Source organism: Cyclopterus lumpus, chromosome 1 (assembly GCF_009769545.1).
Source record: "Cyclopterus lumpus isolate fCycLum1 chromosome 1, fCycLum1.pri, whole genome shotgun sequence".
In the NCBI taxonomy this organism is placed as follows: domain Eukaryota; kingdom Metazoa; phylum Chordata; class Actinopteri; order Perciformes; family Cyclopteridae; genus Cyclopterus; species Cyclopterus lumpus.
The window spans coordinates 11,616,147-11,640,258 of record NC_046966.1 but is presented as its reverse complement, the minus strand read 5'-3'; the positions used below and the strand labels follow the sequence as shown (position 1 = coordinate 11,640,258).

General features: G+C 42.3%; 1 protein-coding gene across 1 annotated transcript; it reads right to left on the bottom strand.

Moving 5' to 3' along the window:
- Positions 1-141: 141 nt before the first annotated feature.
- abcc6a (ATP-binding cassette, sub-family C (CFTR/MRP), member 6a) lies at positions 142-23,865 on the bottom strand. Its single transcript, XM_034542333.1, has 31 exons — positions 23,490-23,865; positions 20,823-20,999; positions 20,515-20,640; positions 15,647-15,784; positions 12,998-13,120; positions 11,838-11,899; positions 11,578-11,709; positions 10,351-10,557; positions 8,955-9,132; positions 8,552-8,713; positions 8,364-8,456; positions 7,666-7,869; positions 7,111-7,257; positions 6,886-6,973; positions 6,244-6,313; positions 6,027-6,153; positions 5,749-5,925; positions 5,488-5,655; positions 5,128-5,311; positions 4,906-4,990; positions 4,701-4,818; positions 4,399-4,606; positions 3,979-4,289; positions 3,482-3,681; positions 3,150-3,276; positions 2,819-2,920; positions 2,559-2,705; positions 2,320-2,478; positions 1,985-2,151; positions 1,632-1,826; positions 142-1,410 (listed from the first exon to the last, which is right to left on the bottom strand). The coding sequence occupies exons 1-31, from the start codon at positions 23,529-23,531 to the stop codon at positions 1,302-1,304; spliced, it is 4,533 nt and encodes a 1,510-aa protein (XP_034398224.1). The 5' UTR covers positions 23,532-23,865; the 3' UTR covers positions 142-1,301.
- Positions 23,866-24,112: the final 247 nt, after the last annotated feature.

The window sequence follows — 24,112 nt, the reverse complement described above, 5'->3', positions numbered from 1 at the left end:
TTCTTTTATTAAAAACATGTATTTGTAAGGGCTGTAAGCATTGTGTTTCCCCCCCAAACATTCATTTGCAAAGACATGAAAGCATTAAGACATTGTAGACTCAAATAACATTTATTATTCAGCATGATGTATGGAACAAGACAGTACATTAACAGTAAAAGTGAAAAAAATCAACAAGCTTGTTTATAAAAAGTATAAATATATACAATCCAAAATCTTAAGGACACTTAATACATTTTGTCATATGACATAAATAGGATTCCTCTTACAATATATTGTCTAAACCAGTAAGACAAAAACAGTGAATGCCTATTCTCTTTAAAAAGTACATAGGGTTCTTTCTTTGAATCGAGACTAAAGGTCAACGTGGACTATTTACAGTCTGGCATGTCAGCATCATAAGAACAATACTGATTTTTCTTCTTCTCTGCATATGGCCTGAGTTGTGTGGTGGTGGAGGCAGAGTGACAATCACACAGAGATTTATCACTATTGTTTTGAAGAGGCATTCTCTTCATTCATGGGGGTTTTTACTACCAGCGTCAGGTTAAATCTGACCAGCAAGGTCTCTACTGACTTTTTTATGTGTTTACTTTGACAGGAATAAACAACAGCCACAACATAGTTTGACGATTGCTTATGTCTTGGCTCACTTCAATATTTTCCTCTTTTCCCTGACATAAAAACTCCACAGTGGCTGCTTCCAGCTCAGCTTTTTAAAGCAGTTAAAACCTCACTTCCTCTGTGTTTGCCAGGGTTGATCTTTTTGAAGGTTAGTGTGTCAGAGTATTTCCTGTCCCAGTTTCTGGGGCAACAAGATGAAATAGACTTCGGTTTTCAATTACAAAATTGCCTCTTTCTTGGTATACAAAGCTAAAAAAAGAAAAAATGAGTAAACATCGTTTAAGCCTGAGACAACATCAGAAAATATACCATGTGCTTATAAAAACTACAAAAATATTATAATCCATTGAAAAAGAGAATGAGAATCCTTAAGACTCCACAACTCTATAAACAATATTCAGACACTCAACAATCCACTGGAGCTTTCTTCTGAATGTTCATCATCTGAGGTTAACAATGTCTTTAGGACAGCATCTCTGTGTGATCAAAACCAACATATAAGGACTGCGTCAGCAGCTGCTCTTGAGATTCATTGACAATGCCCTGATGGAGAGGAGCTTTGGGCTGCCACAAAGCTTGGAATGGCACACTTTTATGTGTGCCGCAGAGCCACACAAATAAGATGCCACATCTGTAAATCTGGACACCGGCTCCGTGGTACGAAGCCCAATGAAGAGTTAGATCAGTCCAGCTTCCCGGCACATTCGGTAGAACTGTCCCCGCTGTGCGATGAGGTTGGCTGGAGAGTCCATCTCTGAAATGTGCCCTCTGTCCATGACGATCACTCTGTGAAGCGGCAAAAAAAAAAAGAAGGAAGATGGGTTTTAGATCCATTTATTTTTTACACCTGATCTGACATGTTTCGTAAAGCTATGGGTTTTGGGTTGTCTCGGCCTATGACTGGGCATGTGATTGGTATACTGTTAATGATTAATTATCCTTGATTAGTTTTCTGTCAGTCCACTAAATACCATAAAAATATCGCCAATTTATAGATTATAATGTACCTGGTGTAGTCCATGATAGTGTTGAGGCGGTGAGCAACAGTCAGGACGGTGCAGTCTTCAAACTGTGTGCGAATTGTTGACTGGATGAGTGTGTCCGTCTCCAGGTCCACAGCAGCTGTTGCCTCGTCCAAAACCAGGATCTTGGTTTTTCTCAGCAAGGCCCTGGCTAGGCACACTAGCTGGCGCTGACCCAGACTACACAAACAAAGGAGAGGGTGCAAATCACATATTAGATTCTATCCTGTATGTATCAGGAACTTTGTGTGGGTATCCCTGTATTAATATTTGTTTATTGACTACTAGAGAAACAATCAAATGGTTTATATACAGTGCACTGAGTCGTATCTGTATACCTGAGGTTTTCTCCTCCCTCTGAGCATTCATGGTTGAGTTTGTCGGGCAGATTAGAAACAAAGTTTTTGAGGTGAGCGAGCTCCAGTGACCTCCACATCTCCTCATCTGTGTAGGTGTCAAAGGGGTCAAGGTTCATTCGGAGGGAGCCCGAGAACAGCACAGGGTCCTGGCAGCGGGGACAGCAGATGTTATTCATCACCACACGCTTCAGACTGGTAACACGATTATTACAATTTAGAATGGCTTATTCTCCATTGGATACGGATTGCAGCTATTGCAAACAGTTTATGTGATGAAAGCCAAGGCTCAGATTCTGTTATTACTACTGTCGCACCTGAGGAATGATAGTAATGCGTGATCTGAGGTCATGGAGTCCAATGTCGGCAATGTTGACTCCATCTATAAAGATCTTTCCCTTGGCTGCCTCTAAGATCCTGAAGATTCCCAGGGCAAGTGAGGACTTGCCCGCTCCGGTACGACCCACAATTCCAATCTGAAAAATAGGTTTTTAGTTAGAATGTATGTATAACATAATTCAAGCAATTTAAACCATCTAAGCTTAAAATGACTCACCCTCTCTCTTTCATGAATATGTAAGGTGATGCCCTTCAGAGCCAACTCAAGGCCTTTACGGTACTGCAGCCCATAGTCCTGGAACTCAATAGTACCTCTCTGGGGCCAGTCCAGGGGCAAGGAGCTGCCTTCGATACTCCAACTCGCCTGAATGAGACAATAAGAAAGGGTGAGTAGAGAACAAAAAACCCATTGTGTTGTACAGTGTTGGATTTAGTGTTTGGAGCTGTGCTTTGTTTTGTTGTAGTGAGAACACAGACCTCTTTAGCAGTCTCAGCATATTCGTTGACTCTCTCCACAGACACAATGTTGTTTTCCACATCAGTCCAGGATCTCACAATCCAACTCAGGATTCCAGTCACCTGCAAAATATCCAACACACTGAGGTTTACTTTCAATCTTATTCTTTCCTGCGCTGAAAAATGCCTTTGCTGATTGAGAAAAGCAATGCATTTATATTCCACTTTCCCCAGTTTAACCTCTAATTGCAATCCCACAATAATGTGCGGTGTGTGAAATAAGGTATTGGGAAACCTCCAGAACTGCTATGTGAGAATGTGTGCGAGCGTGTCTGTGGGTAGAGCCTCTTACCTGGAGGGAGTGTGACACAGCCAAACCAACTAAGCCTGGGCTCAGGGTGCCTTTTCCCATCACAGAGAGAATGGCAGCAGCTAAGACCACACCATTACCGACAAACTCTAGATTGACTGCCAGCCACCTGTGGATGTAATATTGATTTAGCAGTGGGCAGGCAAGTACCAAAATGTGTCTACTAAAGCCAGAAGTCCTTTTGTGTAAGCATGTGACATAAAACAATCGCAGCAGCTGTTGCTACTTTGAATCATCACCAACCTTCATGAACTTTAACTGAGCGATGCATTAATGAAATGAAAGCACATTATAATCATCACATATCATCTCACCGGGTGGCCACAAATCTAGGGAAGTAGGAGGTCTGATTGAAGTCGACCCGCTTATTAGCCTGCAGAATGAACCGGGACTGCTCGCCAAAGGCCCGGATCACACTGGCGCCCTGCACCGTCTCGTTGAAGTGGGTGTAGATGGGCGAGCGACTCACAGCTTCCAGCCTCCGTAGCTGACAGGATGTGGCAACGTAGAAGCTCTGTAGCCCACAGTGGAAAAGTTAAAAAAATATTTTAATGAGTGAAACCAAGAGGGATCACTGAGGGCTTTCCCATAATTCATAGTGAATTATAGAGAATGTGTGTAACAACTATGTCAGCACGCGGGGGAACAAAACACAAGTGAATGGCAAAATCAGCAGGGTTGGTTTGGAGCCCGGAGCTTTCCAGTAATACACTGTAATGGTACCCAGCTCTTGCTAAGCCACTTTGAACATAAAACTCTCAAAGAAAAAAAGTGACATGTGGCGAGTTGAAATGTCGGGGGGAAAATGTACCTGGACAAAGGCGTAAAGGAAAGCGAGCGGCAGGATGATCACGGCTGCAAAGGGGGTCGCCATCATCACAATGATGCAGACCTCCATTAGTTTGAAGACGTAGCTCAGCATCATCTTCAAGCCATCGGGGACCATGCAGTCAATGGCGTCGATCTCTTTGGCAAAACGGTTGAGGAGGTTGCCGCTGGGCGTGCACTCAAAGAAAGACATCGGAGAGTGCAGCACGTTGATCAGCAGGTCCATGTGCAAGTGGCGAGAGGCGATGATGCCGCAGATGGAGATGGCGACAGTCGTACCAAAGATGGCTACACCTGAAGAGAGGGGAAAGATGTTTGATCACATCAGAGTCAAACCTCAACAAACCTGTGTCGACTCTTCATTTGTCTGAGCCATGAGGATTCCTAAAGCTCTCTAACTGACCTTGCACAAAGCCAAGTGCACCAAACACGGTCAGTTTCAGGTCTGTGTCAATCTGGGTGCCGTTAACAATCGGGTCGTCAGCCCACACGCTCAGCCAGTAGTTGTAGGCCAATGAGGCGCCCTGCTGAAAAGCGTACAGGAAGACGATGGGAATAATGATGGCCAAGTTGATGGTCTTGAAGTACTTCTTGTACATCGCCAACCGCACCTGATGTAGAACAACACAAAATGTACCTGTCAATCTCAAGCAATTAGATGATCATTATATGTTTTATGATAATTACAAACATGTTCTGACTTACCCTTCCAGTACAGGCCTTGTCAGCCTCAGTTAGCTTGCCCAAGTCCTCTGGTACCTCTTCCTGGTCTGTTTCAGATACGGGCTCCATATTCTGCAGGTTGGTATTCGTGGTGTCACCCCTGCAGGATACAGAGAGGCCAGAGGTCATGCTTGGGATGCCAAATTTCTTTATTACAAATTTCCAGTTTACATGTTTGTTTACACACCCAATGAGCTGCTCCTGTGACAGGTCTCTGGAAAATGGCATGAAGTCGACCATGCTGAGACGAGCATTGGACCTCCTGGAACCAGCTTCAAGAAAGGGACATTTTTGGAGTTTAAAATTGGGATTATTCATCTTGAGACTGATAAACATTAAAGTGTAGTCCTCCACTCTGGACACGCAGAATTTTATTTGTACGGTCATCATTGAACAAAATGTTTCTCACCTCTCTGTATAGCACTCTCTTTTCGCTCTGTGCTGACAAAGGTGTGAATGAAGTCGGCAAAGGCGCCATGGCGGCTTAGGAGCTCCTGGTAGGAGCCGCTCTCTGTGATTTCTCCATCTCCTAGGACGAGGATGAGGTCAGCCTGTGGCAGGAAGCTCATCCCGTGGGTCACTAGGATGCGAGTCTGTATAGCATTTTTTTTGTGTAAGCACAATTCAATACATAATTGAGGCTTTCTTCAAAACAAAAGTGCCAGTAAAGTGGTGTATGATAACATGCCTGTAAGTGGTTGAAGGAATTGTAAAATCATGTTTAACTCTTTGCAGCTGAGTTGCATTTTGGTTTTGTAACATGTATTACCTTGTCTCTAAGGACTCCTTTTGGTCCAATGACTTTGTCAAATATGTGTTGGCCCACATGAGCATCAACAGCAGACAGAGGATCATCCATGAGGTACACATCAGCCTTTCTGTAGACAGCCCTGGCCAGGCTCACCCTCTGCTTCTGCCCACCTGAGAGGTTCAATCCCTGCAGGGACACAGTGATTCAACAGTTTAGATAAAGGATTTGTAAATACAAAAAAACCTAAAACATATAATATCCATTTCTCTATTTCAATACCTTTTCTCCAATTTCTGTAGTATCTCCAGCAGGTAGGATTTCCAGGTCGGGCAGCAGTGCGCAAGCCTCCAGCACTCGGTGGTACCATGTCTTCAGTTTCTCACAGCCAAATAAGACGTTGTCTTGGACTGTGGCGTTCTGGATCCAGGCCTGCTGGGGCACATACGCCACCGAGCCCTGTGTAGACACATGTCAAAAGAGAGCCTGTCAGTATTAATTAAATAAAACCCACAACTATGAATACAACTTTCATACAATATTCAATACAAGCTCAATACCTTAACAATGACACGGCCGCTCCTTTTCTCTGTTTCACCAAGCATGGCGGACAACAAAGAGGACTTTCCGCTGCCCACATGTCCGACTACAGCGACGAGGGAACCTCGTGGCACATGGATACTGATCCTGTCAACAAAGAAAATAATTGTTCTGTCAGTCCCTTTCTTTTTATTGTAGATATATTTTGTTTTCATTATTTTAAGACATTAAGACAACCTTTTAAGACATGGAGGGCCCTCAGCAGACCAACTGAAAGTGCCGTTTTCTATCACCAAGTCTTCCCCATCTAAATGAGAAAGAAAGGTTCAGTAAAATGAACAAAACCTGCAATAAACTCTGAAGACAGGACATGTTCCTTCAACCTGAGCCACAAACATACTTTCAAAACAAAAATCCCCCTTAAAGTTTTTCGTCTGAGTGCAAGTGGGCGTAATTACAAGTGAATTAGCTTAATCATACAAATTACAGAGCTGTTGCTTTTCACAACTGTCCTAGGAAGTGTTGACAGATTACAGACTGACGACTGCATGGTTTTTCTCTTTTCTTTCTCTATGAATCATATGTCTGAATTCATGGTGTGATTTACATTCAACCACTAAATGGGAACATCCTATCATTACCCTGTCTACCAGTTCGCCAGGGACCAGGAAGTGGCTGTGCACATGATCCACCCATACAAGGTTGTGGTACTCCACAGATATAAACAACCAAATCTTGCGAGCTGTTCATATAGATTATGACAGCCTATGATTTAAGGCAGTATAGGGAACCAATTGTGGAAATGGCTGAAATTAAATCGCGCAGAATAGTATTTTTTTTCATTTAATGTTCAAGTTTATACATGGGTGGGGTTCTTACCAGGACTCAATGGATCCTTTAAAACATTGTCCCCTTTCAGCTCCTCTGAGCACAGGTATTTTGCCAGACGTCTCAGTGACACCATAGCCTGAAACAGAAACTGTGGTTAGTTAACTGAGCTAGATCCATCACACGGGACCATAAACATATACCTTCTCAGGCACCATGGATGGAAAACACCCCATCTCAGAACAATCCCAGGTATGACATTACAATGTCACCTACCTGCATAGTCGTGCTTATAGCGAATGGAAGCTGGCTTAGTGGGGTCTTCAGGATGTTGATTAGCGCCATTGAGACAAAAACCTTCTGTGCATCCAGGACGTTCCTGTCATCGAGCGTCACATAGACTCCAAACATGGCGAAGGCAATCTTGGGGAAAAAGAGATTCAATATTACATACACAGGTGAAGACTTGTGTGATGGAGGATCTTTAGAAACACAATTTATAGGATTAAGCTGGTGTTATTCAAAATTTCTCAAATTTATTCTCCAAAAACCATTAGTCTGTCTCTCAGTACTCTCTGAGCCTCAAGCCCAGTTGTTCCTATATGTACACAAATGTATGCTTGTATGTCTACAATGTATGTATACAAATATGCATTTTTATGTTGTTTAATTTTTTGTCATGCTTGGAGCATGACTCTTAAATTAGTCCAATATCTTTTTTCCATTCTACAATGCTAACTGACCTTGCACAAAGCTCAGTGCACCACACAGTGAGTTTGAGGTCTTTATGTACCCTTTTTATTGGTAGCTCCTCTAGTTTCGTGCTATTACCAGGAAAGAAGAGGAGTTGAAGGATGCAATGGAGATCGAATAAAGGATCTGAGACTTCTTCAGGGCTTTGAGCTCCTTTTCTCTGTGGCCCAAAACCTGCTCCAGGAAGGCCTTCTCCCAGGCATAAAACTTCAAAATCTTTATTCCATTCAGGATCTCATTCATCAGTCTGATGCGGCCGTCCATGAACTTCATTTGGACCTCCTGTTGACCAGATAAAGAGCTTTTTACGGTTTGTCATGAAAGAAAGCTGTGGCACAGTGGAAAGACAATTATCAGACGAAAGCAAATACATGCATTTGTCTGCGCTCGTTACAACTGTTGTAGTTTTCCTGAACATCATATAACTTGTTGAATTCAGAATTTTATGACAAGGAAACAACAAAGGGCCTGGAATGTGGTCACTGCATTCAAGACTAAGTTTGATTAAATTGCCATCAAAATTTACAGAACCGTCTGTTTTTCCAAAGAAATGAAAAATGATGTCCTCCTACTGCCCGCCCTTTCCTTTCATTGTTTTTCAAGCGCGTTATATGGGGCAGACATCACAAGGACAAGAGAGAATGTACCATCCAGGCCAAACACCCACGTGGCTCTTCAGCCACTATCTAAACCAGCTGTGGCATCCCTGACCTGAACATGCCAGATGTCAGGACTACTGGAGCCAACGTGCGCAGGATTCATGTTACTGTTTTTACCTGTAGCTTGCTTCTTTTCTTTGCAATGAATCCGTTGAGGGGGAAAATGAGAATGACAGTGGCGATTCCTGCCAAAGCCGATGGGCCGAGATGCTAAATACCACAAAGGATAAAATGGTGTCAAGGGCCTGCCAGTTAAAATGCAGTGGTGCATGAATATGCGGCATTGTGAAAACATTTGGACATACCTGCCAGAGGAAGAAGAGACAAAGAGAAATTTCAATAGGAGCCAGCCAGACAGCGTTGAAGTACACCACAAAGTCCATGAGCTTCTGAGTGTCTGCCGAAACCAGATTCACAATCTCTCCCACAGTGCAAGTCCTCCTGGCAGAGCTGTTTATCACCAAAGACTGGATCGATGACAAAAGAGACAAAGACACTTTAGTCCTCAGTTGTCCAATATAAATGTACACCCTCAGAAAGATTTCAGACAATCATTCATTTTAGATAAAGCGATTAGATTAGCTGTAAATCTTACTCTTTTTTCCCCGTCTAAAAGGAGATACAGCTGTTGTTTTTACCATTTAAAATCTAATTTATATGCTGTGAAGAGGTTAGTGGCTACATGTCTGTGGATGTAGATTTACCCACCTTCCTGTAAACCAAGCCCATAACAGCTGTCTTCACCCTCATTCCCACTGTGAAGCATGTGTACATGTACTGATGGTTAAAGAGGGACTGGAGACAGGACAGCAGGAACATTAGAGTGGCGTAGAAGTAGCCTTTCCACAGCGGAGCATCTTCGTCTCTCATGAAATCCAGAAGAAGGCTGTGGAGGAGGAGATTAATACTTAATCAGATGTTCAGTTTTTAAGTGCATGTAAGTCAAATCAAAATCTTTTTGTTTATATGTACAGTTTTCACTGGACCACAGTGAATGAAACCAATCAAGCAGACACAGACAGGTTTTTTACCCTGTCAACATCATTCTTTTTACATTGTTTTTTAATTCAATGTGGTATTATGTGACTTTCATTGTGGGCCTTAAACCAGTAGCCGTTCGTGCTGCTGTGGCTGCTGGCTGAGTGGTCCGCACAAAGTAGATCGGGTTGCACAACAGCGCTCAGCTTGTGGCCAGGCTGACCTCACACTTGGCCAGCGGTTCCCTTATTGTGGTCCGACAGCATTACTGCCATTTAGAGCCTCCTCTCCCTCTCCTCCTCACTGGAGAACAGAGGGATGTGGTCTCGTCGACTTTATCTGCTCACAGCTCCATGACCGTAATTAACACTTCTACTGATTCTGTGCTGTGCATGAACAACAACATTCCAGTCTGGCTGGTGGGATTGTGCGGCGGGTAGCGGGTCAGCCGTAACCGGTTTTCATTGCTGCCAGCTTCTGTTTTTGTTTGAGTCTCAAATCATTGAAAACAGGACAATGAAGGTGATATCCAAGGAGTTGTTTCTACTGTAAAGTATATCCATATATGTAGACTGTAGTATCTACCTAACCAATGTTAAGCAGAAAAATATAATCTTTTCGACTTAAATCCCTAAATTGGACAGTTTCGCCCCCAAAACCACAATAAAACCTATTTTTACTCGTGCCTGGACTGCAGTCCATCCAGGTAATTTCAGGCCGAGCTGAGGTTTGGAAATATTGGCTGCAGCTTTCCTTAATAGAGTGAATGCAATACCATTTGGTTTGTGGGAAGCTATATTTGAAAAACTCAATAACAACAACATCTCTTTGAGAATATAATGACGCGGTCACTTGCGATAGCAATTGTCCTATGAGTAATTTCGTTGACAACTTCTTGTTCTTCAATGCAATCATCTTCATGCAGAATGAGCAGAACACAAACATTTGTGGATTATCCTGTTATTTGTGGTGCTCTTTGTACTATAAATAACCCTGGGCTTCATTGTACTGGGTTGAGAGAAAGCAAATCTCTACAAACATTGGCAAATCACACAACAGCAATTTCTTATTTGCAAGATTGCACACATTGTGAGAGCAGATTTAGGTTTCTCCCTGGAAGGCTTACCTGAGCACCTGGGGGATGGCGAACATGAAGGCATCGTGGAATATGATACACAGGGTACCGGTCAGAAAGTAAGGACCGAACTTGCGTGCCAGCGTCCTGAGCAGGAAGAAGCCGGAGCTCTGCTCCTTCTGCAGCTTCCTGAGGAGCTGAGCCTGGTCTGGCAGTCGGCTCCCTAGCGCCACACCCGACGCTAAGGCCTTCTCCTGCCTGCCAGAGCGAGAGAATTCATGCAGTTACAGACATCTGTGTCAGAGATGACCCAACATGATGCTGGCGCCTTTCAAGTCTTTAATGTAAAACAGACTGTAAAAACCGCTGTTGTTATTCGTACCATCACTGATGGACATAAGAATTCTCCAGCAGTAAAAAGCATTATTCACATGATTATTGGTTTTAACAAGGGAGCTTCAAAGCACTGGATCACGTTAACAAGCTTTGACACAAGGTTATTGCCTTGACATTATGGTGCTCTATGTCCTCAAGGGACTTCTTTGGACCTATTTTTGGCCCAAAATGCCTAGGGTGGTGAGACGTCCTGAACTCCCAATTTACCGTAATCATGGCTAAGTTATGTTCTGCTTGGGTCATTAATTCAACTGACACCATGCTGATGTTTGGCCACATTGCAATAAAATGGAAATGATTCTTCGTGCAAGACACGTTCATGTTGTTGTACAAGTTTTCTTCATTCTACAACTACCAGCCAATACACAAAGAAGATTTGGCAGCCAATCACAGCGCTCATTAAAGGGGCAGATCGTATGCATGAAAGTAAATGTACTCATCTTGAGGAGTACTACATGCCATTATTGTCTACTGCGGTTCTAGATGGAGCTTTCTAAGGTCTAATAAAATAAGGTGATTTCATTTGGGTTAGGATGTTTGAGACTAAATATTTGTGACATAAAGTCTGTGTTACAAACTGGGGGCATGGGAGAATGATGCTATTCGTTGCATTGTGGGAAATTTTGTGTTTTTGAGTTTATGACCAAATACCTGCAAAGCTGTTGACGTTCCCATCAGCTTCAGCTGTATTTTGTGTTTTGCTCAAATAAGGAAATGTTAGCATGCTAATTAATTATTATAGTTATAATTAGCAGTTTGAATGGTTTTAGACTCTTGATCATGTTTATTCTGTCTTTTTAGAGTCTTTCAAAGTTATTAAAGTTCAATACCAAATTGCCGGTCCAAAAAAACGGTCAGACTCAAATTATGACGCGTTCTCACTTTTGAAGTTTGGCACATTCATCTGTCCAATCCTCCTCCAGAGCAGAGATGATCTTGCGCGATGTGTCTTCCTCTCTCAAGGTCCACAAGTCCTCTGCTGCCAGCGGGGTGCGATATCCTTTCACCACAAGCCTGACGGAGGATGATTTGCATGCACAATCGTCAACAATACACACTTATTATTGTAAACAAGTACAAACTGTTGCTGTAGTGACTCCACCAAAGCCAAGAAATTGAGGGTTTTTGAAGAACCATCTTACCCAGTGAACCACCAGAAGAGAATCTTTGACAGGAAAGAGGCGTCATTCACGGGACAGGGATTCTGCAACAGATTAAAGACCAGACTCAATGTTGTTTTCACAGTAAAGCTCTCACCACTTTAAGGCTTGCGAGACACACACAGCTTCACAGAGGCCATCGGTTGATTGTTAAATGGTGCACTTGTGAGGAGTGTGTTTAAGAATGCTAATGTGTGTACAGTCAGGTGGTCCATCGTGGGGAGCAGAGGCCATGAACTCCCACAGGACGGAATAAATAAAGTTCAGTGTTATGGGTGGGAGATGACGTTTTGAGGTCTAGCTCAGACAGAGCGGAAATGTCTAATCACAAACTGTGATGGATACACACACACACACACACACACACACACACACACACACAGACAGAAAGTTTGTCCACTCACGCATTATTTATGGCATCTCTCCACCCTGCCACGCCCTCATCAGGGTGTTTGCTCACTTCATTACCAGCGCCCTCACGCTTCCTCTCTTCCTGTGAGTAACTCTAACCAAAACGTGGGCCGGAGAGGAGGAGAAGGTGGAGGAAGACGAGGAGGACACACCAAGGAGCGACCAACGGGTGTGACCACCACGTCAGACTGCGGCCTCAGCCCCCTCAGCCTCTTCATCACCAACCAAGAGCTTCTGAGGGACTTTTCTAGCTATTTTGATTGTTTATCAACGGGGAAGTGTTACATCACACGTCTGTATTGATTAGAAGTTCATTTTCAATAACTTTCTCAGCTGTCCGGAATCTACTTGCTATTTGGAGCTTCAGTGTCATCAGGCTCATGTTTGATGGAATAGTGAGACCTGTATTAAGTAATGCCTATGCTGTTGTGTGGTTACAGGCTTTCAGCAGTGGTCCTGATGTTATCCAAAGCTGAAGTGAGTGAGTCGCGGTGATGGTATGCAGGAGAACCACGCACTCACATTAACACTCTCCTTATAGGAAGCCAAAGCGGTGAAGTGAGAGTGGGAGGGGGGAGGGAGGTGAATCACATCATTTCCTCCAAAAGGGAAAAATGTCTTGACAACAAAAGTTGAAAACCACAAGATAGCTGCTCAGGCGTTTTCTTTCCTGGGTGTTGGATCAGAGTGGATGTTTTTGACGGAAGTGGGATACATTCTTCTCTGCCTACCTTTTCCAAGACAGTTTTTCCCTCTGGAGGCTTGTCAGCAAAACAGCACAGAAAGAGCTGGGCCAATTGGATTGTGAAGTAGGAGAAGAAGGCGAGGTATCGTACAATGTCTGAGGCAATGCCCTGTGGAATAAGAAAGCACAGATGAAGGAGGTTGCTATAGGGCTGAAACATACCAGTATTTTAGCCAGAGTTCCTTCAGTTTATTTGTGTTAAGCTGTTCCAGACACGTATTGTAAGTTAGACTAACTTATATGTCAAGCTAAGGAATGAATTGGCTTTGTGGCCAAATTAAAATAACATTGTTCTTAAATCAAGACATAAGGAATCAAAAATAACAGGATCAATGTGCTTTCATCTATTTCAACATTACTTAACAAATCACACAACATCCTGTGGTATATTGCGACATTTAACTCCACCGTGGCTTGAAAATACATTGCTTTTCCCATGCTTCCACATTGTATAGCAGAGGGATGGTTTACACACCAAGATCACAGACACAATAAAGAGTATTTTGGACCTTTAGGCTAAATCAGAGTTAGAACCCAGTCTTTAATGGTGTACTTCATATAAATGAAGTGATAGTTAAAGCTCCCTCTCAGTCACGCTAGGAGCCCATATCTGTAAATAGGGAGATTGTGGTTTCACAAACCAGCACCCTTACAGTCAATCAAGGGAGCAGCTGCGATATTAACCACTAAGAGACTTTCTTGAAATGTAGGACTCGCTTGTTATTCTTCACGTACAGAAATTATGGGGTTTGGCAGATGCATTATTTACTACTGGGTCAAGGCCACTGCCACAGCCAGTCTGTCCAATGCGCATGCAATGGCTATGCATGAAAGTCAGAGCCATGGTAAACAGTAAAAACGTTTTTCTCTGAAAAGTGTGGTGCTGTGCCCAGAAAGGAGATATGAAGGGGCCAAATGGATCCGGCCACACCGTGAAAAAAAGGGTCAGGATGGTCGGCGATTGGGTGGGAAAAATGTAGGTCAGGCGACTAAGAATGGCCAAGGGTCGACAAACAGGAACTCAGTGAACTCTAGCCATCAACGCTGCAATGTGAATTAAACACTTTCTTTATAAATATTCACATATGTATCAGTACAATATTTAAGTTGACACAGTAGACAGGGAAAATCTGCTTAACCGCCCTACACCACTTTTCTTAAAAAAATGTTACAAGATGAAAGTACTTTTTTTACTATCTCAGATGAATTGTCCTGCAACTGTAATGTTATCAGCAGCATATTAAAACATTCTGCAAGACATACTGTAACACTAACACATATACAAAAACATGTCAAAGACAATGCTAGAGCCAGCAGCCAGTTAGCAAAAACAGGAAACAGCAAAACTGTCTTTGTCCAAACTTATCCTAAAATCCTCCCACCAGTAAAACCAGTGTTGTTTTTGTACATATTTTTCTTTGTACTAAACAAAAGAGATATAATGTGTTTGGAGGTCAGGTTAGCTGTTTCTCCCTGTTTCAAGTTTTGTGCATAGCATATTAGCTTATTTAGCTAGCACATGTCTCAAACTATTCTAACAGGAGTTATTAGCTTTTGAGTGAAAGTCAATGATAACTTTCTTTGTTTTTTGTCTTTAGTTTGTAGCGAACAACCCTTGTATCATCTTATTAGACATCTGTTTGTTTATGTAGTTTTCTTAATTATATCCAGTCCAACTTTGACTGTATCTTGTGCAATCATTTCCCCTCAGTATGTGGTTGGCTACTATTCAATCTCATGACCAAGTAAAAGACTCTGGATGGTATTTAGACCTTTGGAGTTATTGATGAACAGCTTAACAGGTTATTTAACATTTAGAGAGATATACGATATGGGGGAGAAATATATAAGTGGTCACGCGTGTGTGTGGTTGAATGAAATGAAAACATCTGTGTCTGAATTCTAAATGGCATTGCATTATGTGCAGATGCATTGATTTCCATCTGGCTGTGTTTACAGCAGTGTAGGCCCATAAACACAGCGCTGACGTTCCTCTGGTCTGACCCTGGACTGCCGTGTCTCACCAGCATTTATCCAAGGCCCATCATTACTCTCCCCCAAACAGTGTCGGAATGTCACACTGAGGACGATAAAACAGAAATATGGATGTGTGTGTGTTTGTATGTTTTTATAGAAATGCAAATGCAACTGCCCCATGGCTGTGCACGCTTAAATAGAAATGTACCCCATACAACAATGATTGCAGTGTCTGACGCGAGGCACAGGAAGAAAAGGAAAACTTAAACACACACAGGCTTGACCAGAATTGGCAGAGTCATCCTGCAACACTGGGTTAACTTTGGCTACCTTGGTTTAAATTGGGGGATGAAACAGAAACTCTTTGCTGACACAGGGTATATCTCAAGCTGTGCTGCTGGAGTCTTGTGTCTAGACGATGGGTTGGTGTGGACATGATTAGATATCCCTGCATGGTGTTTTGACACCGCAAGTTCACAAGTTCAAACTTGACAAATACACTTACTTTGGCTCTGAATTATTCCGTATTTTCAATATTGAGCATCTTGGATGCTTGGAATATACAACATAATATGTTAGGACACTGTGTTGATATTGTTTTATGAAATTATATGTTATTGTGTTAACAATCATATTAATCAATAGTCTAAAGACATACCTCATCCATGGCCAGCTGGATCTTCGCTCTTAGAGGCACCAGGGAACAGACCACAGCCAAGACCCAGAACAGGAAAAGGAATACAGAGGAACGACAGCCTCTTATTCTTTCCAACTGGATGATGCATAAGGCCAAGATCTAGAGAGAAACAAAGAGAGACAGAGATCATTTAATTAAGAATTCACATGTGGGGGTCTCACAACACAGGAGAGGAAACAATTCCCGAGCTTAGAAAACACTCAAATCTGTGATGCTTTGTTTTGAAACAGCCTGGAGCCACTCAGTAAGAACAAGAAAACATGAATGACCTTTTTGTAAGTTAAAAAAACCTCTGTCTGAGCTGCTATTCAGTATTAATCCACTTTAATTCAGTTGAAGAAAGCCCTATCTCTCCCGTAATAGGTGCCTATGTCACTGCCAACCTTTTTAAACAGGGAGGGTATAATTAGATTCACTCTGATCTAATGCAGCCGATGGTGGTTTTGGGATTTCCCTGGCTGCAGCCACAGATGGTATCTGGCTGACTTCCGCCTATACAAAGAAATTAATGCATAGTATGCTGCATGCTCTGCACACATTCTTTAATGTTGTTATATACTTTCCTTATTTTCTCAAAAATAGGCCGGATTCTGTGTTTGGCCAAAATGTCTGTATTGGTCCCTTTCTGAGACGTCACTTGGTCATGCCAGCTCATCACCAAGTGAGGAGAAATCGGGTTTAGGTTTCATGATGAGTACCGCATTGGTTACTTTGGGATGAGCCACAGGACTGTCCTGTTATAAACCATAGTGGCTCGGTAATTATATACGTTTTTCACATCAACAACCCTATACATTTCGTGGGGAGATGTGTACAGATCTCTGTGTGGTGACCGTGAGGGTGAAGATCTTCATGTGCTTTGGTAAATATAAACAACATACAGGGTTTCCATTACCTTGCTGTTGTGACCCACTGATTATTTATTCTTGTGTTAATTAATTTTCTCTGCACACTTGATGCTTGCCAGTCTCTTGAAGGAGGAATACCGACAAACAGGCACTTACAATCATACCTATGGGGAATTTAGAGTCTCCAGTCCACCTGACTGCATGTTGGAGCCGAAAGTCCACCTAAAGAGACAACTGGCCAACTCAAAGCCCATGAATGTCCAAGACCTCTAATAACGTTGGTGATAATGTACAGATTACAATTATTCTAGTGATAAATGAGAAGCTTTTTACTTTCACGCTTTTTTGCAACAAAAGTTGCATCAATTCATTTTTCGCCACTTGGGAGGAGCACAACACGCTGTAAACAAATAATTGACTTATTATCACCCTATGAAGTTTAAATTGCAAACATGTTGGCAAACAGTTGCTTGTTTACACATCCAGCCAACATGAAGCAACATTTTTGTGTTGAGTCATATTTGTGTCCACCTGATGAATGTGGGTCTCGCCTTTTAGCTCTAATTTGGTCTCCACCAGCTCCTGAAGTAAATTGTGGCTCTGTAGCTGCTAAATGCTCCGCTATGTTCACCAGTTAGTCGCTAACTTCGTCTTTCTGCTGATTGGTGCTAGACATGTAGCATACAGGGATTTTTTTGCGAGTTTATTTTCTAAAAACCTCCATGTCTGGAAACGAGATTGAGGTCGTAAAACCCACACAATTAGTTACAAGAGGTTGCAAATGTCCAGAAGAGCTCAGTCTGTGATAATTGTATGTGTTTTGATCACTATAAGTGATACACACAGTCATTTGATTGATTGTTGATTTTAAAATATACATTACTGCAGCTGTAAGTAGTATTTACATTAATAAACAACAATTCATGATGATTAAAATCCCGTTTTAAAAAGCTAAATACATGTTCCAATACTGTTCATTGATTTGTTCCCCTCTAGTTCTGATTAACTCTTTGTTTTCTATGTTACTGTATGTCTACATCTCACAGTATGCAGCACCAAGCCCATGGTAAGAACTTTATGTCCTCGACTGCTAGTACTTTATGTCCTGAAGAGGTTGAGGCTGCATCAGCCCCAATCCAAACCTTAACATAAGTGGGGGAATCATAAAGCTGATCTTGGGTCAGCATCTGAGGGCAAGGACCCTGCTATTCCTAGCCTTCCGCTCTGACTTGCCATATTGCTCAAAACCATCAACCATCTGTTTGTAGATGTCAGTGGGTGGAACTAAGTCCATCACTGAGCCCTGAATCAAGACCTTATAATTACATGGGAAGTGTGCAGCGCTTGGGAAGGAATAGGACCTTAACGTTATGGTATTGCTGATTATAGTCAGTGTCATGTGTGTGCTTTTCATCAATAGTGACCACGATTTGTGGGCTGAGAACTGTTACCATAACTGGGAAAATAAGCTGGTCCAAGCTTCAAGAGCACAGTGTTCAAGGCCTGCACCCAGGGAACGGGTGCTGGTGGGTGGCTACAATCAGCATCAAGAAAATGATATCCTTTAATAAAGATAGGACTGGCAAATAGATTTAATGATTGGTGACAAGCTCTTCATTAGATTTAGTAGATGTTTGTTGTCTGTCCCTTTAGCCTCATAAATTATATTCTCAAAATAAATGATCTTTGTTGAACTTTATCCCTCGATACAAGAGACATCTTAGTGTATTTTTACCCAAACACGTGCTGTTATTGACTCAGGAGTCTGAAAAGACCACAGGTGGGCAAGACTGTCTGGACTTGGAGACTGTGTAGGACCTGTATACGGCTGCAGAGAGTGGAAGCTTTGTGAGTAAACCTATACAGCTCACTGGGCTACAGCAACCCTTCCTATCCGGACTCAGCACCCTGACTGAACTGCCCTGTAAATGATACATCACTCCTGCTCGGGACAGACAGCATTTTAAACTTGCCATGCCACCCATGTTGTCAGCCGCACCCCACTATTCTTCGCGCCTACTCATCAGTGTAGTATCAATTAAAATCTGCAGAAAATGAGTGGGATCAATGTTTTGAGAAACAATCGGGGTCATTTCCATCAACACAAGCCACAGAAAACATTTCTCTAATTGCACACCAGCCCTTATATTCTATAAATACTGGGTTAAAGTTTGATTCAAAATGTTTGGAGAGGAGGATAGAGTAAATATCTCATCTAGACTTCATACATCTACACAGATCTTGCACTGATTTGGATCTAAACATTTGAGTTGTTCGCATTGTTTCTCCTCAGACCTGAGCAAATCAATGTGCACTATATATTTTGGGTATGGTCTTGTTTATTCAAAACCAAAGGTTCTTATTTATACGTACATATTTAAATTCCACATTAAATAGTAGCTGATGTCACTACACATGCACTCTGCACAATGATGAGTGGTGCTCAAATACTGGCAGCATTTACAGGGTACTGTAATATTTGCATTGCCTGCAACACTATAAATATAACCCTGGTTATGCATCTTTGCACCTCAGTGTCTGGCAAACATACTGGACATAGGCTATATATTCTTTCATTTGCTGCACATTGACATGTGAGCCAGCAGAAATATACATGTGAGCCAGCTGAAATATTCCCAAAACTTTTGTTACCCAGAGCAACACTGGAAGGATGTCAGATGTGCAATATGAGCTACAAATCAGTTGCATAGCTCAATAGTTAAAGCTTTTTCTATACACACTCAGGAGTGCACTGGGACTCTGTAAAACTAATACACAATTACATGATTATTTTTTATTCACTGTGTTTGTCCCCCTAATTTGATTGAAGGATAAATAACAGGGCATTTCCATCTGCTTATCTCTAGAGACTTGTGAAATGACCTTAAAGTAGGAAGCTATTTCAATTATTTCAGGACTTTTCAATAGTTTAACATTTTTTATAAGTTCAACAAACTGACTTAAAGTTCCAGTGTGATGGATTTAGGGGGCTTCGTTGGCAGGAATGGAATATGATATTTAGAACTATGTTTTAATGAATGAATAACCACCTCAAACTAAGAGGTGTTTTTGTAAGCTAAGAATGGGGCCTACACATTTACATAGGGAGCATTACCTCTTCCCGTAGTCTGCCTTGTTGCACCACCGTACCGGGCAACAAACCTCCAATGGAAGTCATTGCGCAAGTGCCTTACACTTGCATTCTCTCTAATGGCCATCAGGGGGAGACACAAAAAGTAGTCTTGATGTAAGTCTGTGAGAAATTACCCTACTTGACACTTATTTTACATGAGTTCATGGTCTCAATTCCTATAGTTTCAAGATTTTTTCAATGCAGCATGATGTTCATTTAGTATATTATGGTCCATTTAGAGTAAAACCGAACATAAAACAGGGAATGCTTAGGGCGTGGTTACCTTGTGATTAACAGGTTGCTACCACAGCGTTGTCCGGTCTGGGAGTTGTCTATGTTTATGTCTTACAACTTTAACACACAGTATGTTTTCAGTTCAGGAAAGGTAATTGTAACCTTTTGGTGAACTAAAAATGTCTTATTCAGTGTCGACATGGGCAAAGAACCAAGATGGTGATGGCCAAAATGGCAAACTCAAGACTTAAAATTAGCAGTCCACAAACCAAGGGGTGCCGTCACAGTGACTATGTCAACTTAATATATTCAGTCAATGACTTCTACAGTAGCCCAGAGGGGACAACCCAAACACTGACTACAGAGAGCGTCTTTTGCATTTTTGAAGGCCACTGCATGATCTTCGAAAGGAATGGGAGGCGTGAGAGGAGAGGAAATTAGTTCTTTACAATCCGCAACCTCACTGCTAGAAGTCATTAACTCCTACACACTGCTCCTTTAAGCCAATGTCCATGGTTAGATGGACCTTGATTTAGAGACTCAACACTTTGCAGGATGCTGCTTATCCAAAAATCCAAAAATTTAAATGACTTTAAATGAGCAACAGTATTTACCACAGTCATGCTGCGTATGATGGGGCTGAGTAGGAAGACCATGTGCTGCTGGATCTCCTGGCTCCTCTCCAGCAGGATGTAGAAGAACTCCACAAAGCCAAAGGAGGCCAGAAGGAAACCCAACACCTGGGAAGGACAGGAGAGGAAGGAAAAACTGAATGGAAACACTGTCAAATTCGCCCGTATATTTCTTTTCTGTTGGTATTGGGTTTTATTTTGAGAAAAAATAATATCATTTTGCTTTTGTATCTGATTGCAGTCATGTGGAAACAAACTGAAGACTGGCCAAAGTCTGTGTGAAGTCTCACCATCTTCGCAATGCAGAGGCAGGACATTCGAATGCGTCCGCAGTCATGGCAGTAGAGGTGAAGGCAGTAGAAAGGCACCAACAACCACAGATAGATACAGGGCACCCACACCAATACTGTGTTTTGAAAACACTGGGTTAGGTCTGGGTTGGCTGTGTACCACGTACGGTTCCAGTCCTACAACAAAAACAGAGTATCAAAGCCAGAAGTTTAGATCAAGAGAATATACCCAGGTAAAGCTGTGAGATTACATCCATCATCTGACAGACAGATATTATGAGAGCCAAGTCCAGAGAATTCAGACCTCAGACCTCAGTTTCATCCATCAGGGCAGATCCTGACAGTGTGTGAGTTGGAAGGGGCCTTCTTTTTTTTTAGTCAGTTTGTGGCTTTTTTTCTGACCACGTCTTTGGCTTGTTTCCTAATTTGAGTAGGACAATGTAAACTGTCAACAGATTAAAATGTGAGGCCAAGGATTATCCTAATAATGAAGACTATTCACAGTCCACGCAGACAAGGTGTGTTGGGCCAATGCTGCCAAAGGTTTTAGAATGTATAACATCAGCAGAAGCGTGTGTGTTGTCTTCAACAAAAACAATACCAGGGGCTAAGTGGCCTGTTTATCACTTCACTGGCCTAATGAGGGGCAGGGTGTCTGGCCTTGCTAACGAGGCTGCGCTGCAGAGCCACCACAGGAAGGGGTTTAAAACTTCTAGCATGCCGGAATAGTCTGGCCCTGCTGGTAGACTCCCAACTGGAATAAGGAAGAGAGGCCACAAACGCAGCCCTGCTGGTGAACCATGTCAGGTGAGATGCACTTTGGTAGTTGCTGCTGCTGTGGGAGGGTGGCGTGTCTCAGCATTAACCGTGATTAATTCAAGTTTACCATCAATTGCTACTGAGCCACATAAGTTTGAATCACAGCCTGATGCTGATACCTGGTCAAATCAGAGGTGGTACTCTTTGCCTGCATCAGGGTTACAACAATTCCCACACAGCTACATTTTTATAAAGGAGGTGGTTTAGGTTATGTAATGAACACACCATTTTGTATAACGGTGGTCTCTGTGAGCACTGTTTAAGTCATAAATCTCTTGAGAAGCAGTGTGTGGGAGGCTACTTTCGCAGACCCTTCTGATTCCTGCGGTAAATGGCAGATGAACAGAACACTTTTATGTAAGAAACCTCTCCAAGCACTTTCTTGTGCATTTTGCTCAGTACTTATCCTATTCATGTGGGTGCAGTAGATGTCACTAGCTTAGGTGTCTATTTTTACCTGACAAGCACAGTGATGTGAAAGTAGAGACTTTAATTGTGCTCCAAACCTGCTGAATGCCACTTTTCACATCCTCAGAAAATCTGTGGCTAATAATGAGTTAAATAAATGAAATCTTGCACTGTCTTGTGAGCAAATCATAATTGTGCGCCTATTGGAGTATGTGGTGTAGAGGACACTGGTCTGGTGACAGTCTCACCTAGACTTGGACCCAATTCAAATTACAAGATGGCTTGATTTAAAAAGAAGGAAACTAAAAACATTTGTAGCTCATAATGACCCCTTTCAAATTAGTCCAGCCTAAAAAGCTCACATGCATTAGGGTTTTCTAGTTTCAAACTTCTTCTGCTGAGCTGGATCGTGAATGTTCAGTTCAGTATTAAAGCCATATAAACCCCCATCACTACCCTGAGGCTGTGACCAATGAGCAATGACGCTGTCCAAAAAGTATGTGAAAGGATAATTACCACAGTTAATAACTGAAAGTACTTTGCAGCCAACATGATACAAAACCTTAACACATCTTCTATACATTGTTGTTGATGTATTGTGGCTGAGAACATCACATCTGTACTTTGAACATTCGTGGAAAAGAGAGCTGCACAAGACAATAGTTACTTTCACTTACTCAACAAGGTTTGATGGCCATTGTTTTGAAGTTTTGCAAGAGCAAAAACAGAGAAAGAGCTGTAATGAGAAACAGAAACGCAGAGTCTCCCTCTGTGTATCTGTTTCCTTTCAGGAGAGAGAGCGGAAGAGGGAGAAAGAGGCAAGTTGGGAGCGAGTGCATTCAATAATCCAGCTGTATTCCTGACAGGTCCATCCTTCTTTTTTCGAGCAGAAAGATTAAAAAGCCTTTCCAACAACAACAGCATCTCACTCATTGTGATGCATCTCCAGCTGTCAGCATCTCATTGTGCTAAATCACAGAGCAGAGTGCCAGTAAAAAACTATTTTGGCAGGCATAAAAGAAAATTCTCCTTTTCAGACTTGATTTAGTTGAGATTTATAATGCGCTCGCATATCTGCGTACAGACTGCGATATGAGAAGGCCAGCATACGATGATTCTCTTCTTATACTGGTGAGTGCCAGCTAACATTTCAGATTAAATTACCCCCTTTCTCTTCTACACACAGGCTTATTATTTTTCATTTATTGATATGCCAATGATACTATAACAACATGCTAATGTGGCTAATGCTAATTGCTTTACTAAATCACATCAATGGTGAGGATTAAACAACAATTGGTGCTCATAATACAAACAAAAACTAACTTTGACATCACTCTTACCCATAATTATTGGCTTATTACAAATTAGCTTAAATTTTGTGTGACATAAGAAACATGCTTGACGCAAATATTCCAGCCAAACACTTCACAAACTCACCCACAGAGGGTCCAGGCCGCTTAGTCTGCAAAATGCATCCATCCACTCGCTTGCTCCGTCCTTCCTGAGGCTCCACTTGTTGGGGTCGGTCAGCCCTGCTCTACACGCGGGGTAGCACACTCTCAGCACCAGTGTGTGTGTGTGTGTGTGTGTGTGTGTGTGTGATCTGGGATGAGTTTAGACTTTTCCTCTCTGACTAATGGTAGTAAGTCTTGGGGTTAGCTGGTTCCTGTATGTCTGTTTGGCTGGCACTTGCTATGTTTATAAGTGTGTGTGTGTTTGAATGTCTCTGTGTGACTTTTCCTGCCCTTTAATAAAACAACTTCTCTCAATGAAACTCTGTTTCTGTCTGCCTCGCTGTTTGAACTGCTGCTGTCCTGAGATCCTGTGTCTATCTGACTCGCACTCTGTCTGCCTTCTGTTTATGAGCATGTCTCCTAGTTGGGTGGGTGGAAATCTCTCTCTCTCTCACCCTTCTCTCCCACATCTGCAGGATTTCGATCAAAACACCACGGCTACTCCCCTCAATGGGATGACAGTCGCACACCCAGCTACTCTCCTCCCATTTTTACTCACTGCCCTTCACCTCTTTTCTCGCTCCTATTTCACCCCACAAGTGTCTG

Bases quoted from the DNA above. Each gene is read 5' to 3' on its own strand.
- abcc6a (XM_034542333.1), bottom strand. From the start codon at position 23,531: ATGGATGCATTTTGCAGACTAAGCGGCCTGGACCCTCTGTGG. The intron at 4,819-4,905 runs GTGTGTAAACAA...TGTATCCTGCAG, and splicing joins TCACAGGAGCAGCTCATTGG to GGGTGACACCACGAATACCA. The intron at 2,152-2,319 runs GTGCGACAGTAG...CCCCGCTGCCAG, and splicing joins GCATTACTATCATTCCTCAG to GACCCTGTGCTGTTCTCGGG.